This window comes from Lycium ferocissimum, chromosome 4 (genome assembly GCF_029784015.1).
Source record: "Lycium ferocissimum isolate CSIRO_LF1 chromosome 4, AGI_CSIRO_Lferr_CH_V1, whole genome shotgun sequence".
NCBI lineage: Eukaryota > Viridiplantae > Streptophyta > Magnoliopsida > Solanales > Solanaceae > Lycium > Lycium ferocissimum.
The window spans coordinates 38,592,382-38,608,593 of record NC_081345.1 but is presented as its reverse complement, the minus strand read 5'-3'; the positions used below and the strand labels follow the sequence as shown (position 1 = coordinate 38,608,593).

The following is a 16,212-nucleotide window of genomic DNA, read 5'->3' as shown; positions in this document are numbered from 1 at the left end:
TGATACTTGTGTCAAATGACAAAGCGTGACATTAGTAGGATCTTGCTGATACCACCTAAATGATAAATAGGCGGTGATGTGTGGTTTTTTGAGTTGTTGTTCTTGCCTATCCTGATAGAAGAATGAGTTATCTAATATTAAAGCATGTAGAATAAATTTTAGATAAAACAGTCCAAGAGACAATTGAAAAATATATAAATGTACACCAATTCAAAATTTGATTCATATCTTACAGTTGAAAATCCAAATTGGAAAAATGAGGAACCAAAAAAAGAGGGAAAGAAGAGAAAAACACAAATATTCAAATTGAGGAAATCAGAGACGATCACAACCGTCACAACCAAAACAGAGTCCATAAAACTCCAATTCCCAACACCGCCACACCATTCACACTATCAGCACCGGAATAATCCGCCGGCGCATTATCGTTGCCGGAGCTCGGAGTCAACGCTGCCGGAGACTTCTTCTTCAGATTCAAAGTCGCCGGCGCCAGTGCAGTCGCTGGAGCCGGAGAAGCAAAGATACCCAAAGGCTGAAGCACTTTATCTACCTGATAAGCCAAGAAAAAGTGATGAACTATTAAGTGTTGTTACACAGATTTGAAGAAGAAGACGAGAAAAATACATCAGTTTATTTTACATGGGCAAGTTATCTTTTTTTAGTTCATACATATACAAATGAAGTTTGTTGGTCACTCAACTTTATTCCTGGATTTTATATTTTTGCATTACTTAAGCATCCCATTTGTAATATCATCATAGAGTGTACTATAAATTCTCTGGTGATCATATAATATAGTAATTTTTTTCTAGCTCTTATTTTTTTTTTTTTTTTGTTTGTTAATTAGTAAAGGTTCTTTCGTTACCCCTCTTGCTTATACTGTTCTCTTTGACGTTCACTTTTATTCATTAATAAAAAACTAGAAAACTTTATCTACCTGATAAACCGCAAGCTCGCCGTCAGTATAAATCGTATTAGCCACAGTAGCATCCACAATTCCGGTAGATACATTCACTTGGTTACCGGAAGTCGTTACATTTAACGGGAAATCCCCGGGACTAGTGTCTCCAGCTTGTGTCCTTAAAGGATTGCTAACAGTTTGGAACTGTGACATTGAAATAAAACTAGGAAGTACATGATATTGCACTAACTGAACTTGTTGTTGAGAACTTAGTGAATTGAGGGTACCAGCTTTTAAAGTGGTAAATGCATTATCAGTAGGTGCAAAAACAGTCATTCCTTGGTTTGAGTTATTTAATTGTGTGTTGATCTGATCACCTGCTTGAGTGGTTCTTAAGAGCCGGATAAATGTGGTGAATTGACCGGCTTTTTCGAGTATTTTTGTGATGTTGGTGGGGCCTGATGGAGCAGGGGCGGAGGCAGAAGTTTGGCCGAGGGTTAGGGTGGAAGAATGGAGGAAAATTACTAAATGGAGGGAAAGAGAGAAAACAAAATAGCTCTTCATATTTGTTAGGAGTATTTTCTCTCTCCTTTTCAAGAATGGATGGGTGGAAAATAGAGAGAAATTGCACTTGGGAGTTTGAACTTTGAAAAATGGTTGGTGCTTGTTGCTAATAGGGCAGAAACAGAATGGTTTTATGGAGAGGAAAATAGGAATTTTATATGGTAGGTGGGATGTTGGAAGTCATATTAACTGTAAAACTAATTAGTAGTATAGTATCCCTCAATTTGGTTGGAGGTTAAGATTTTAGCTGTTTGTGGGATTTATGTTTTAATTTATATACTGACAGTGTAAAGATATTTTATGCGCTCCGTGAACTTCTAATATGTTATAACATGTTAGTTATTGTTTCTATTAGGTTATATAGTCAATGCTCATTGTAGAAATTTATTTGTAATTACCTTATGAATGACATAATTGTATAAATATATTTTAAATCGTCAGACATAGAAGTTAAAATATACTACTTATTCGGTTACAAGATATAATTAGAATCTTCAAATTTCTGTCAAATATTGACCTTAATTAGAAACATATGGAGTTGGGAAGAACTATTACAGCGAATGGTTTGCTTAGAAACTTAGGAAAGTTGGAGAGATGAAGGTGGGTATGTACAGATATTAAAGCTTGCTTTGCTTACACTCATTAGAATATTATAATTAAGGCTATGGAGCATATGATTGACTTGGCACTAACTTAAACAAGAAGCTTTGTTTAAATTCAGTGCAGTGTTCTTGTTCATTTGTGCCCATCCTCGATTGTTGATTATAGTTCATTAAACTTTAACTAGGCCCTCTTTCGTAACTTATGGATATTATGAAGCAAAAATATAAACATATGCCTTATTTTGTGTTGGTCTTTAAACAAACAATTTTTTCGCAGGTCTTACATTTATATTTTAGTTTCATAATGTTCCACAATTATGTCCCACATTGACTTTTATCTTTATTCCTTGCTAGGCATAAGTTCGGTTGCTAAAGTGCAAAAGTTAAAAGACCAGCCCATTTGAAGGGTAAAACGTGCGATTTCCTCAAGTTTGAAGCATGCAGTAATTAACTAAATAGTTTTTCTCATATTTTCAAAAAAAAAAAAAGGTTCTCCTTCGAGAGAACTTTAATTTGCGCATAAAGATTTCGAAACCAAAAACAATATAAGAAAATAGAATAATTTCATGCTAAAGGGAAACTTTTAATTTACTTATTTCATTTCTAGCAGTTGGTGACATGTGAGTTTGTCCCATGCCCTGACGGTCCAATCATTCTTTGGAAATTTGGAAATAAGCTAGGATTGCTTATTCTTAGGAAGGAAATTACAAGAACAGAAATCGAATCTCACCAATAAGATGAAAGTTCATCATTCATCCGGTTTGAGAATTAATAATTATGCGTGAATAAAATACATGCATTCTCGTTCCAGAAAATAGGAGGAGAATGTTATATTCCTCATTTGCATTTTCCCTTGCCCTTGCCCTTGCCCTTGCCTTTGCCTTTTCCGACCTTTCCAACAGCACCCTTACCGCCATATAAATCATCTTTTCCATCACCATTAATGACAGCTAGAGCAGTGATGGCTTGCAAGGTGACAGAACAAGGAAAGCCATTACTATAATGCAAAACTTTGATCTCCTCACCATATCTAACTTTATCTTTGTTTCTCAGCCTTTTTCAATTTCCTTCTTTAGTCTGAACTAGGGATGAAAGGAGTCATATATAACTGAGGATAGCCAGACTTTAAGTTTGGCTTAATTCATGGAACCATGTGTGTCAGCTTCTTCCAATATATTAGGTTACGTTTCTTTGAAGAAAAAAATCCCTAACCAATCGAAGCATTATAATTTATGCATGTTTATTAATTGCTTAATTTGTGAGGTTCCATTTGAATTTACTGTGATTTCCTGCTCTTATATAAATTTCTACTGTGATTCCTTTCTTAAATATCTCACTGAACAATCAATCCTACAAGTTTATAATTTCTTCCACAACTTATTTATCATTATTATGAGCTTTCTTTTTGGTCAGTTCTATAGGATTGAAGAAAGAACAGGAAATGCGCACAAGCAAGCTTTTATAGGTTGAAGAAGGAAAAAAAAGTTTGGAAGCAAAAGAACTCTTCAAAGTCAAATGGAGATTACACATGCTGACATGCCAACATACTTTAATGTGCAGTATATTGCTTGGTAGTATTGGCTGCACAGTTGATCCAACCTTAATGCTTGCCTTTCGTGCTGCTCACTCCGCACTACCTTTCTGTCCATGTGAACAAAGAGGATGGAGATGCGCGAGAGGAAGTTTTAGCAAAAGAAAGAAAAAACCTCTTCTATTTAAGGGCATAAATCTGCTGGAAAAGTTTTAGGTGCACATAAACTGCTTTTGATTGTAATACCAAATTACCAATGAATCAACATCCCGAATGGAAAACGGAAGCTAGGAAGAAAACATGAGATATTATGTACAGCAATAGTTTAAGCATCAACGTCTGGTGTCCACTATGACCTGCATTTAATTAGGATTAACTGAAGAGGGGCATGGATGCTCTATACAATTCGATAGCAGTAATGCAACAGGAATCAGAAAACTTTAAAGAAAGTGGCCCTTTGATATTTCTTGACGATCAGTTTGATCCTCTGGAACATTTCTTTTTCCGCTATTGAAAAATCGGAAGATCAATTATTGATCGGTTTGTGAAGTTTAGGTCTGCAGAGGATGTTGAGACGATAGACGAAGTCCCTTCTTCAATTTCTGTCACCATCTTCAAGAAGTAACTGTGCCCGCAAAAGAAATGAAGATATAATTGAGTAAATTATATGCGCCACTTGTTTTAACAGCAGAAGACACTTACCACCGATTATCTGCAGTTAACTCAGGGTGAAAAGCAGTTGCTAGCAAGTTCCCTTGCTTTACGGCAACAACTACTTTCTTCTCAGACTTGGTTGACTCCTGAAGAATCAAAACAAAACCGTGAGTAGTTAATATTCCAAGAAAATTGACAAAGTACCAGATCAAAGATTATGACAACGATATACAAGAAACTTTTAACGTATTGTCCACAGCTGTTCTTTTTTGAACAGGCAGAAAGTCAGGTTAATCTAAGGTTGCAATCTGAGCTTAGCACATAGTACTGCCAGCAAACAACAAAACAAGCAGACCCCAAGTCTTAATGGCAGTAAGAAACTTCGACAGTGATAACACATTATATGGAAATTAGAAGCTGTAACACAACAATAAGAAGACAACATACCTAGTGTAATCCCACAAGTGGGGTCTGGGGAGGGTAGTGTGTACACGGCCTAACTCCTACCTTGTGGAGGTAGAGAGGCTGTTTCCGATAGACCCTCGGCTCAAGTACAGCATATCAAAGTCAAGTATGGAAAGGAAATACAGTAATGAAGAATCCATGCGAAAAATAAAGGAGACGTTAGAAGCTGTCTATGTTTAATTTTTTATTTTTTTTTAGCAAAAAAAAGAAAACCTCCGCTCTAGATACCTTTGATCATAAGCATTCATAAATAAACCCTGACAGCAAAGATGATCTCATGCAAGAAAAGAAAGAGCTACAAACACAATCATCACAGTTTTAGCTTTGAATCAACCAAAATAACAGATCACAGGTGAATGAGTGAGCATGAGTGCTTGGACGAGCATATCACTTAAGGATTCAATAATCCTTGCATCTATACTGCAGGCATCAATATATAGGATAAATTAAAACCTCTTCGTTCTGCATAGCAGGATTGGAGTTAGCAGTTTCAGAGGATGAAACAGGGATTTCGGCCAGCACTTCAACATCTGGTCCTACTTCAATAATTGCAGGAGCACGGATAAAAACAGCACGGCAACTAGGAGGACCACCTTCTTTAGCAGCAATCTCAGGAATAGGAAGTTCTGACTCAAAGCTTTGAATCTGTTTGGTTCCGACAATTCAATTGCTACATTAGAACTCCATATTGATAATATTAAAATATCAGTAAGTCATTACTATTGATGGCGCAGAGAAAGTGCCAGAAAAAGTATTGCCAGAAAAAAAGGCGCTGATTAGGTGAGACGGGGAAACATGCATTCCGGTATCTCTTCATTGGATAAAATGAACAAAAAATTGGACAAGAGTTATTGAGTGTATAAAATAGATTTCAATTCTAGTGAATTCATGTTCCTGGTTCCTTCCAAATCAGCCAGATAAGACATACTGGTGCGTTCTTTTCTGATTCCTTGTAAATCCTAACTAGCCAGGTGATCCTCTACTTGGCATTACATTATACCAAAGAGGAATAAATAAACTGCCACAGATATGCAGCAGCCTCATAATGAAGAAACATAAGATCTACTTCACTTACTGAAGCTACCACAATTCAAATTGGTAGAACAACCCGTGGTTACTAACAACTATTCTCAAAACATGCTTCCTTCTGCATGTCCTAATACAGTGTATTTTTCACGAGGGGAAAAATGCCCTGATATATTCTCCTGGCTTCGATAAATGACAATATCTACCTTCTCCAAGATAGATCAATATATTAAGCCTCAATTTCAAAGTAGATGGATAACCGAATATTTTTGTGGAGCTTTGTGCTAGTCAAAGAAACCAAAGGACCTTGAACTCCCTCAGTAAAGATTTTTTCAAAACTACCAGGTAAGACAAAAAGCATTTTCCTGGAAAGTACTTACTCCATACAAGGTGGAGCTCTGAGAATTCAAATGAACAGCAACTAGAGGATGGGTTTTCAAAACTACAAAATGAAGTTAAAACAAGTGACAGTCTCATAAAGCTAATGAAGCCTTAAAACCTTACAAGGTTGGCTCGTTGGGAGACCTATAAGAACCTCTTATTTATAGAGTGACGAATGATGTATGTAGTATATCTATATATGCCTCTGAAATTCACAATTACCAATCGCAAGTACTCCATTATCATCTTTTTAACTGATTGAATTGAATCATTGAATATACTTCCTCAAAACTAGCCTCATCATTGTGACCTTGAGGAGAAAACCTCTCAGTTACCTGGCTCCCGAAGAAGTTTCTGTGAACAGTACAATCAAGCCCCCCAATCAGTTCCTGCCCTCCAGTTTTCTGCCCTGAGATGAGAAACAACAAAACATATCAGAAGATCCTTTCATCTTAACATTGATTAAACACTAAGAATGGAGAAAACAGAGTGAATTGAATACCCACCCGTTGCCTTATTTGCCAAGAAGATAAGGCCTGCACATGTACCCCACACTGGCTTCCCCATTTTAACAAACTCACGCAAAGCAGGGAACTGTAATTAGAAATAAGATAAGTAACATGGTAATATGTAATAGCAAGCATAATAACAATGGTGTAGTTGCAATTGCTTACAGCCAAAAGATTATACTCCCTCTGGTTCAAAATAAGTGTCCACTTATATAATCAAGAAAGAATTAACTTTATTTTTTCATATCTGCCCCTATTTACTCAAGCAATAAATAAGCAAGAGGGTAGTTTAGTCAAAATACCTTCTTCTTTTTTTTCTTTCTAAGAGCTAGTATTTTAAGGGGTGTGAAAAGGGTTAAGTGGATAGTTATTTTGAACTGGAGGGATTAGTGTTTAATCCAATAACAAGGACAATGCAGATAGAGATAAGGCCTAGCGGTTGATAAAGCTGGAACAAATCACGGGAGACTAGGTTTCAAAATATCAGCAGAGGCAAAAAATAATAGGCTATTTCTTCTCATCTATTTAAGTCTTAGTTACCTAGTACTGTTGCTAGTAGGAGATAGCAAGTACCCCTAGATTAGTCCAAGACCAAGTTGTAATCACAATAAGGAAAAATGAAAATGATTTGCGACAAAGCCAATTCTACCATTTAGTGGTTTGAACACAACATTCAATTATGTTTCTAAGTAATCCAAAAACTTAATGTTTTATTCCAAATATTATCTAGAACGCTCCACAATCAAATTAATCAATCGACTATACATCGATGCCAAGTTGGGGTTGGCTATATGCATCCTTTGCATCCACCCCAATCTAATCAGGGAGTCCATGTACTATATTGTTACATGGACACTCCTGATACCTATCATCAACCTATCTCAATTATATATCCAGGTCTTGGACTGGCTATGCCAGGCAAAGGAATAAATGCTCGAAAATAAACTGAAAGACAATAATCTTTTGGATTTTTGATGATTTAGATAAAATTATACTCCAGGCTTACACAAGAGTCAGGGCAAAGATATTAGGCACGAGGAAGAAAGATACCAGGTTGTGGTACTCGGCTACTTTGGCCATGGTGGTGCTTTCACCCCCTGGAATGATAAGACAACTAACATTATTCAACTGTTCGGGCTTCCTTATTTGAACTCCCTTCACTCCCAATCCTTTCAGCGCTGCCAACACAAAACATAAGAAAACTCAGCAACTTGAACCAAGAAACACAAAAAAAAAAAAAAAAAAAACAGTATATGAAAAGAGAGAGTATCAATAGGACCTGCTATGTGTTCATTGAAGGACCCCTGTAAAGCAAGAACACCCACAACCATATTTAACTCAACACACAACAAAATTGCTTGCAACCAGTACTATATAATGTGACCAAGAAAGGGCTAAAAAGAGTTTATTTGTGTCGAGGGAGAAGATTCGTGTACTGTTTTGCTTCACCAATATGAAAATTGGGGAAAGAAAATATAAAAGAGACCTGACAATTTGTGAATCTTAAAAGCTGCCATGAAATTCTATGTTGGCGGCCACACGTTGGATACTCACTTTTGGGACCCACGAATCTTCTAAGGCGTCGTAACATCGGATTTAATACTGTGTTGAAATTATACTAATGTGGAGCTTGGAGGAATTAAAAAAAAAAATTTAAATATAAAAGTTCGCATTAAAAGAATACTTCACTGTGGTATTTATAATTAAATACTATATTAGTATAAGAAAATATTAAAGCATAATTAATACCGTATTAAGCTAAGGTTAAAGTTTTAAAGTGAACTCAAATATAAGAATTAGAAGGGAAAGGGAGATGGTTGTGAAGTAATTTAGTAAAAAGTTTAAATTATATCGACAATATTAATAAAAAGTTTAATGATTTTTTTTTCTTTTATCGTGATTAATTTTAACTGTCAGTTTAATTAGCTAAATTTAATCCAAGATATGTACCAAACCAAGAAAGCATTACTCCAATAATTACTATTTTTAAATATCCTTATTATAATAAGTGACCTAGAAAGTATGTGAAGTGTTAAAGAAATAAGTTGGAAAAAGTTTAAAACAATTTAGTCAAATAACTCTGGCCCTTTGTGTGAAAAAGGAAATTAATTTTGGTCACAGCCGATTAAAACAACTTCTAAATCCTGCAGCTTAATTAAGTAACTTTGCCCCCAAACTATTGATGCACTTCAAGACACCCTAAGTTTCAGCTATCCCTGATTTTAATTCACCCCGCATTGCCATGCCACGACAAGTGGAATGCACTTTCGTCCACTTGGCATTTAAGGTCCTATGTGTCCTCCACATAGATAAATTATTTTTTTTAAAAATGGTAAAGGCCGATTTTTATATATAAAAATGTTGAAACAGATTTTTTAAAAATCTGGAAAATTTGATTTTAAAAAAAAAATGGAAAAGTAGATTTTTAATTAAAATATCTTTAAAAAATGAATTTTAAAAAAACATAATTGAAAACTTAATATTTTTTTAAAAAGTGTCCTAAAAAATCCAGATTTTTATGATTCTTTTAGGACAATTCTTTAAAAAAGAACTGAAAAACAGCTGCTTTATACAAATATGGAAAAACTGATTTTTTTTTTTTAAATGTGGAAAACCATTTTTTTTTAAAAAATAATTATCTTGGTAAATTAGATCATTTTTTAAATTTAGAAAAAATTGTCAGTTTTCCACTTTATTCTTAAAAAAATCAATATTTCAGATTTTAAAAAAGTTCAGGGTTTTAATTAAAAATTCAATTTTCCAAATTTTTGTTAGAAAAACGGGTTGATTAAGTTTTCCAGATTTTAAAAAAGTCCAGTTTTTCAATTTTCCAGGTTTTAATTAAAAAAATCAAATTTTTAGATTAATTTTTTTAAAAAAAAAAGGGTTTTGAACTTTTTTTTTAAGAAATATTCAGTTTTCCAGATTTAATAATTTCTAGATTTTTTAATAAAAATTGAGGCCAAATTTATTTTAAAAAAATGGGTTTTCCACATTTAAAAAAATTAGTTTTTTCTAATTTTAAAAATATATGCGTTTTAATGGTGGAAGGGACTGATTTAGATGTTGAAATAGGGGGAAAAATTAAAGAAATGTAAAAAAAATTGATTTTTCTTTTAAAAAAAAAAAGAAGCTGATGTGAAGCCTCTTACGCACCTGAAGTGTTCGCGCACCTTGCTGTGCCATGTAGTAACATGGGGTTCAGTTAGCTAAGCTTAGGGCGGCTCGAAGTACATCAATAGTTTGGAACTAAAATTATAATTGGTGTAAAGTTTAATGCTGTTTTAATTACTTGACTCATTATTTTTTGGTCTTTCAAAACCCCAGGGCGTGGCCTCGATTGAAGAAGAATCTGTTAAACCCCAACACACAAAGAGTGCAAAAGAGAGAGGAAGAAGATGAAGATAGAAGAGGTACAATCCACTATAAAGAAGCAAAGAATAGCTACTCATACCCACATTAAAGGACTTGGCCTTGAGGTAATACCTCTTTTCCCTATTCTCTTTTACTGTATTTACCACCCCCGCAATAATGCTCATCCCCTGCATGAAAAACGGTACACATTCTTTCCTTTGCATAGAGGCAGTTTCACTATCGTAACACCAAAAAAAAAAAAACTGTACTTTACATTGCGTCAAGGTGAGTTTTTGGATTGCAATCACTGGGTTTCTGGTGTGACATTTAGTTTGTTTGGGTTTTGTCGAACTGCTTTGAAATGCTTTTTACCTCTCTATCTCGTAGAGGTAGGGGTAAAGTCTGCATATGCTCTGCCCTCCCCAGACCCCTACCTATTGGATGTATGTTGTTGTTGTTGGGTTTTGGGTTTTGATTCTAGATTTCAATAAAGCTGCTGTTTGGTCGAAAGTTTAATTTGTTTTTCTTGAGTTTTATTGGTTCTAAATTTTCTTAAGCCTTTGTTTGGATGGTCGGTACCCATGGTTTCATAATGTACAATTGTATTGTACCGTATTAATGAAATGAAATACATAACGACGCAAAAACTACCAAATCTGTGGTTACAAAAGTTGGGCTTTTTTCATTGTTATATAACCACGGAATTACAACACCATACAACATAATTGTAAAAACAATGGAAACAAACATGGTTTCAAGAAAACAATACAATAATGAACCACGGGAAACAACCATCCCAACAGGGGGTAAATCTGCTAACTTGATGGTATAAAGGTTGATTTCTTTTCTTGGTTATGTAGAGGTTTAATTTCTTTCTTTTGGGTGTTCTGCATTTTGGGAGTTGTGATTCTAAATTTCAGTAAAGCTTCTATCTTGTGCTGATATTCTGGGCATCTAGAACGTTTTCGAATCCTGAGTTTGATTCTCATTCACTTCAATTGTTGTCATATGGTTGATTGAATGTAACTACATTGTATTATATGGTAGCCCAATGGAAATGCAATGCCTTTGGCATCTGGGTTTGTGGGCCAGGCTGCAGCCAGAGAAGCTGCAGGGCTCGTGTTTGATATGATACGCCAAAAGAAGATGGCTGGTCGAGCTTTACTGCTTGCTGGACCGCCAGGTACTGGGAAAACAGCTCTCGCTCTTGGTATATCACAAGAACTTGGGAGTAAGGTACATTTTTCTTCTGTTACTTTGAGCTCTAGGTTTAGAGCATCTTTTTTTAAATTAATTGGTGTTGTAAATGGTTCTTCCTGGTTGTTAAGAACATTCATTATCCTTAATATAGTTTACTGTTGAAAATGTAGCTTGTATGATATTTCTAGTACTTGCACCAATTTTACAGGTTCCTTTCTGTCCAATGGTGGGATCTGAAGTATATTCATCAGAAGTTAAGAAGACTGAGGTTTTGATGGAAAATTTCAGGCGAGCTATAGGGCTTCGTATGAAGGAAAATAAGGAGGTTTATGAAGGAGAGGCAAGTCCACAATCATCCCATTTCTCATCTAATTCATTTTTATGTCTTTGACACAATGATTTTACTTTCTGCTTGATTAGTTTTGATGTACTAGAAAACTGCTTTTTTTTAAAATATAGGTGACTGAACTTTCTCCAGAAGAGGCTGAGAGCGTGACTGGTGGATATGGGAAAAGCATCAACCATGTTATAGTTGGTCTAAAAACTGTCAAAGGAACCAAACAGTTGAAGCTTGACCCAACTATATACGATGCCTTGATTAAAGAAAAGGTAAATGCCGCCAATAGAGGAAATTTTCCCCATCGATAAGTATGGTTAAGGATAATATTTGCTTTCCCTCCTTAGCATCAAATGTTAGATCTAGGTTGGACCGTTTCTCTTATGGTGTCATTTATTTTATTTAGTGTCATCTCCTGTCTCTATGATATATGAGCAGATTGCTGTTGGCGATGTGATATACATTGAAGCAAATAGTGGAGCAGTTAAAAGAGTGGGTAGGAGTGATGCTTTTGCTACAGAATTTGATCTCGAGGCAGAAGAGTATGTTCCACTTCCTAAAGGAGAGGTTCACAAAAAGAAGGAGATAGTCCAGGTTACTCTCATTTCTTGGTGCTTCTTTCACAATTAAGACAATTTGTTATATTCCTTACTTATGAAATGCATTTAACGATAAATGCTTTAAAGATTATTTTCTTTCTGTAAACTTCAAATTTGAAGAGTGAAATTCTAGATACCAATTGGAGGAGTCATGTCATGAAACCTTAGAGAGATACAGTGATGGCCAAGAATTCAGGCTCCAAGATTTAATTGAGTTAACTGGAAAAATGTTTAGTTCATTTGATAACAAATGACATAGTTAATGGAGCAGGAGGGAAATATCCAAGCATCTTCATCTTTTTTACAAATAGATCAATACTTAAATGGCCTTTTAGGAGGGAAATTTGTTACGAGGGACATGAAGGTATCCGTAAATAGTTGCAGTTCTTTATCTAATGTTCCTTTCTGCCAGGATGTTACATTGCATGATCTTGATGCTTCAAATGCACGACCTCAAGGAGGACAAGATATATTGTCTTTAATGGGTCAGATGATGAAACCCAGGAAAACCGAAATCACTGACAAGTTGCGCCAAGAGATCAATAAGGTACTTTGCTATGTCTGGTGCAATTAATGCTTTCGATAGCCGAATGTTCTGCCTCATGCTTGTTGATTATGGACTATGAGCCTGTTTGGATGGGCTTAAAATAAGCAGCTTATAAGCTGTTTCCAGCTTATAAGTCAAAAAAAAAAAAAAGTTGGGGTAGGCTAACTTATTTTTTTTGGCTTATAAGTTGTTTTCAGCTTATAAGCTGCTTTAGATAAGCTAAGCCAAACGGGTATAATTATTTTTTTGGGCTTATTTTTTGCACAAAATGACTTTAAGCTGGTCAGCCAAACACTCAAAAAAGCTGAAAACAGCTTTTAAGCAACTTATAAGCCAATCCAAACGGGCTCTATAATGCCTGGAGCTGCATCCAGTAGAATAGACATGGATATGTTCATATGTCTGGTAGAGCACAAAGGTTTAGAATTTAGCATAACGTATCGTGTGGGTTATTTATCTGCAGGTGGTTAATAGCTATATTGATGAAGGTGCTGCAGAACTTGTCCCCGGAGTCTTATTCATTGATGAGGTTATTTCTAGTATAGATATTTTATGTCTATTGAGTTATTATATGCTTTTATAGATCAGTTAATGACAGAAGCTTCTTTTGCAGGTACACATGCTTGATATGGAATGCTTTTCGTACTTGAATCGTGCTCTGGAGAGTTCACTTTCTCCAATTGTGATTTTTGCCACAAATAGAGGTATCTGTAATGTCAGGTAAGAGGTTCTATTCCATCCCATGCTTAAAATTGATTATCATGTTATCAATTTTATTTATTTCTTTGACTGTGTGTTTTTCTGATAACTATAAACTGAAGCTGCTTTCTGGCCCCTTTGCATCTGACATCTATCTATTGTATATTAGAATGCAGTGCTTGTAGAACATCCCATTCTGCATGACATCTATTTTGTGTCTTTAGAAATAAAGGAAAATACAATACATAGTCACTCTTTTTCTTAAGTTGTTTTTATGCATCACATGGGCCATTTTAGTTTTAGCTTTTTAGCTGCAAGAGATGTGAGAATATCAAAATCCGCACATCATCGCTGAGCTTGTTGTATCTTTATCTGCTGTCAATAAATCCTCTAAGTGGTTATATTGGAAAAATTTGAGCCGAGGGTCTTTCGGAAACAGCCTCCCTATCTTCCGAGATAGGGGTAAGGTCTGCGTACACTTTAACCTCCCCAGACCCCACATTGTGGGATTTCACTGGCACATCATCGCTGAGCTTGTTGTATCTTTATTTGCTGTCAATAAATCCTCTAAGTGGTTATATTGTAAAAATTTGAGCCGAGGGTCTTTCTAAAATGTACCTCCTTATCTTTCTCGAGATGGTAAAGTTCTGACACTTTACTCCTCTCCCTGCACCCCACATTGTGGGATTTCACTGGGTATATTGTTTTTGTTGTTGGTTATATTGGAAAAATTCAACTAGTCCCTGAGTTTTTAGTTTCTATTTATTCAGGTTGGTGTAAATTGTGTTTTTAGTTTTTAGTTTTTTTCTTTTCTCATCATGTTTTCTCTTGAGCCGAGGGTCTTCCGGAAACAGCCTCTCTATCTTCCGAGATTTTGTGTGGTTCACAGACATTTTACTTTTCCTGCACTCTACACACTGTGGGATTTCACTGGGTATGTTGTTGTTGTTGTTGTTGGTGTAAATTGTGTTTTCTCTTTAGATAATATAGCTTTTTAAACACCTTAAATGTATGCGATGGCTAGGATGAGTCAGTTATCACTTAAAACTAGATGTTTTTCTTTGCAGGGGTACAGATATGGCTAGTCCACATGGCATTCCAGTTGACTTATTAGATCGGTTGGTGATTATTAGAACTGAAACTTATGGTCCAGCTGAAATGATACAGGTTTGGATATTTTGATAAACATTTTGTTGCACACTTAGTTGATTTCGACCTTGATGTGACATAGCAGTTATTTGATGGATATGTGTCTCAATGCATGGTCAGATCTTAGCTATCCGTGCACAGGTAGAGGAACTAGAAATAGATGAAGAAAGCCTTGCGTACCTAGGAGAGATTGGTCAGCAAGCTTCCTTGAGGTTTGATTAACTTACTGTATTTTATTAAGAGCTATCAATTTTTCTGGAAAGGAGTGTCCCAAATTCTATCTTTTCCTTTCTGTCAGGCATGCTGTTCAACTACTATCACCAGCCAATATAGTGGCCAAAATGAATGGACGTGATAAAATCTGCAAGGTACCTGACGATCAAATTTGTTTTTGGTTTTGGTCAATACGGAGTTGGGGGAATTGTTACTTACCTGTTTACTTTTACAGGCGGATCTGGAAGAAGTCGGCTCCCTTTACCTGGACGCAAAATCTTCTGGAAGACTTCTCCAGGAGCAGCAGGATAGATATATCTCGTAACAAGCTGCATTATGGTAGTGTTCTGTCTTGAGGTGGTCAATGGTCAGATACAAATCGCTACTGGCAAGTCAATTTGTTTCTCTTGGTCATGCCTACCTTCCATGCATGATGCAATTTAGTCTTCGGGGGAGATCTTAAGACATCAAGGTATCTGTCAAAATTTGGGATGCTTGAAGATGTTATTATCTATATTATATTTTGGATGCACATTATGTTTTACCTTGGTCCTAAGTCTTTGGGAAGTCCATGGGACATTTGGTCAGAGGAGAAATACTCTTGAATCTGAGGAAAGACAGAAGAAAGCTTCTAAATTCAGAAAATATATGTTGGATGAGTCCTGTTTCTTGCCTTTTGGAGGAAGCTGATCAATAGCCTGTTTGGCCAAGTTTATTTTCCCCCAAAAGTACTTATTTTTTTATAAGTGTTTATTTTAAAAAAGTTTTGTTTGTATTCTTTTTAAAAATAAGTCTTTGAAAGAGTTGGTAAACGCTTTTTTGTTTAAAAAATAAACTTTTGTCCAAAAGCATTTTTTTGAAAAGTACTTTTGAGAAAAATACACTTAAAAACACTTTTTAAAAGCTTAGCCAAACACTAATTGCTGCTCAAAAGTGCTTTTAAAATTTATTGGCCAAACACAAACTATTTTTCGCCAAAAGTACTTTTTGAAAAGCACTTTTGAAAAAAAAAAAAACACTTTTCAAAATAAGTAGATTTTAGAAACTTAACCAAACAGGCTATAAATATGATACAGGCTTTTTACAAATCAATCGCTGAAGCGTTTTTACAGTGGCATTTTATGGCTTTGTTCCATTTGGGGTGCTTATTGTGTAGGTTAATTGGACTTTTGGCAGCACACTGACAGAGAAACAATAGCAGTTTGCTTTTTTTTTTTTTTTCACATTGCATGATCCTTGACGATGAATTATCTTTTCACGTATTTATTTACACTTCACTATTTCTTCTACTATTATTCCAGAGTCGTGGTTATTCCGTTTAAGCTGGAAAGGGTTGCTACGCAAGTCTAATAGTTTCCTTGCATTAAGTGTGATTTTTTGCATTTTATTGTGCTAAAAGTCTTTGCTGTTCAGCTTTTCAATGTTTAGAGTCAAGATTAAAAGTCACACAAGCCAAGAAAATTATTCCGTATTTCAAGACT

The 16,212-nt window shown here is 35.3% G+C and overlaps 3 protein-coding genes across 4 annotated transcripts; 1 reads left to right on the top strand and 2 right to left on the bottom strand.

The window, feature by feature from the left end:
* Positions 1-127: 127 nt before the first annotated feature.
* On the bottom strand, positions 128-1,587 carry LOC132052792 (fasciclin-like arabinogalactan protein 11). Its single transcript, XM_059444474.1, has 2 exons — positions 938-1,587; positions 128-550 (listed from the first exon to the last, which is right to left on the bottom strand). Exons 1-2 carry the CDS (start codon positions 1,463-1,465, stop codon positions 335-337), a joined length of 744 nt encoding a protein of 247 aa, XP_059300457.1. The 5' UTR covers positions 1,466-1,587; the 3' UTR covers positions 128-334.
* Positions 1,588-3,883: 2,296 nt separating this feature from the next.
* On the bottom strand, positions 3,884-8,131 carry LOC132052788 (probable pyridoxal 5'-phosphate synthase subunit PDX2). The gene is made up of 7 exons (XM_059444470.1): positions 7,913-8,131; positions 7,684-7,811; positions 6,631-6,718; positions 6,460-6,533; positions 5,171-5,362; positions 4,295-4,398; positions 3,884-4,223 (listed from the first exon to the last, which is right to left on the bottom strand). The coding sequence occupies exons 1-6, from the start codon at positions 7,962-7,964 to the stop codon at positions 4,297-4,299; spliced, it is 636 nt and encodes a 211-aa protein (XP_059300453.1). The 5' UTR covers positions 7,965-8,131; the 3' UTR covers positions 3,884-4,223; positions 4,295-4,296.
* Positions 8,132-9,984: 1,853 nt separating this feature from the next.
* Positions 9,985-16,127, top strand: LOC132052790 (ruvB-like protein 1). Of its 2 annotated transcripts, XR_009414029.1 has the most exons (13): positions 9,985-10,112; positions 11,035-11,223; positions 11,396-11,527; positions 11,647-11,796; positions 11,963-12,118; positions 12,536-12,670; positions 13,134-13,199; positions 13,284-13,390; positions 14,437-14,536; positions 14,639-14,730; positions 14,817-14,886; positions 14,967-15,203; positions 15,888-16,127. XR_009414029.1 is itself a non-coding variant. In XM_059444473.1 (12 exons), the coding sequence occupies exons 1-12, from the start codon at positions 10,032-10,034 to the stop codon at positions 15,054-15,056; spliced, it is 1,368 nt and encodes a 455-aa protein (XP_059300456.1). In that variant the 5' UTR covers positions 9,985-10,031; the 3' UTR covers positions 15,057-15,462. The 2 variants fall into 2 exon arrangements, 1 of the variants encoding a protein (XP_059300456.1); XM_059444473.1 differs by lacking the exon at positions 15,888-16,127 and having other exon boundaries at positions 14,967-15,462.
* Positions 16,128-16,212: the final 85 nt, after the last annotated feature.

Coding starts and splice junctions, on each gene's coding strand:
- LOC132052792 (XM_059444474.1), bottom strand. CDS start 1,465: ATGAAGAGCTATTTTGTTTTCTCTCTTTCCCTCCATTTAGTAATTTTC. Junction 551..937: donor GCGAGCTTGCGGTTTATCAG/GTAGATAAAGTT, acceptor TTGGCTTATCAG/GTAGATAAAGTGCTTCAGCC.
- LOC132052788 (XM_059444470.1), bottom strand. CDS start 7,964: ATGGTTGTGGGTGTTCTTGCTTTACAGGGGTCCTTCAATGAACACATA. Junction 7,812..7,912: donor CTTCAATGAACACATAGCAG/GTCCTATTGATA, acceptor TTGTGTTGGCAG/CGCTGAAAGGATTGGGAGTG. Junction 6,534..6,630: donor CTTGGCAAATAAGGCAACGG/GTGGGTATTCAA, acceptor TTCTCATCTCAG/GGCAGAAAACTGGAGGGCAG.
- LOC132052790 (XM_059444473.1), top strand. CDS start 10,032: ATGAAGATAGAAGAGGTACAATCCACTATAAAGAAGCAAAGAATAGCT. Junction 11,224..11,395: donor CACAAGAACTTGGGAGTAAG/GTACATTTTTCT, acceptor CCAATTTTACAG/GTTCCTTTCTGTCCAATGGT. Junction 11,797..11,962: donor ATGCCTTGATTAAAGAAAAG/GTAAATGCCGCC, acceptor ATATATGAGCAG/ATTGCTGTTGGCGATGTGAT.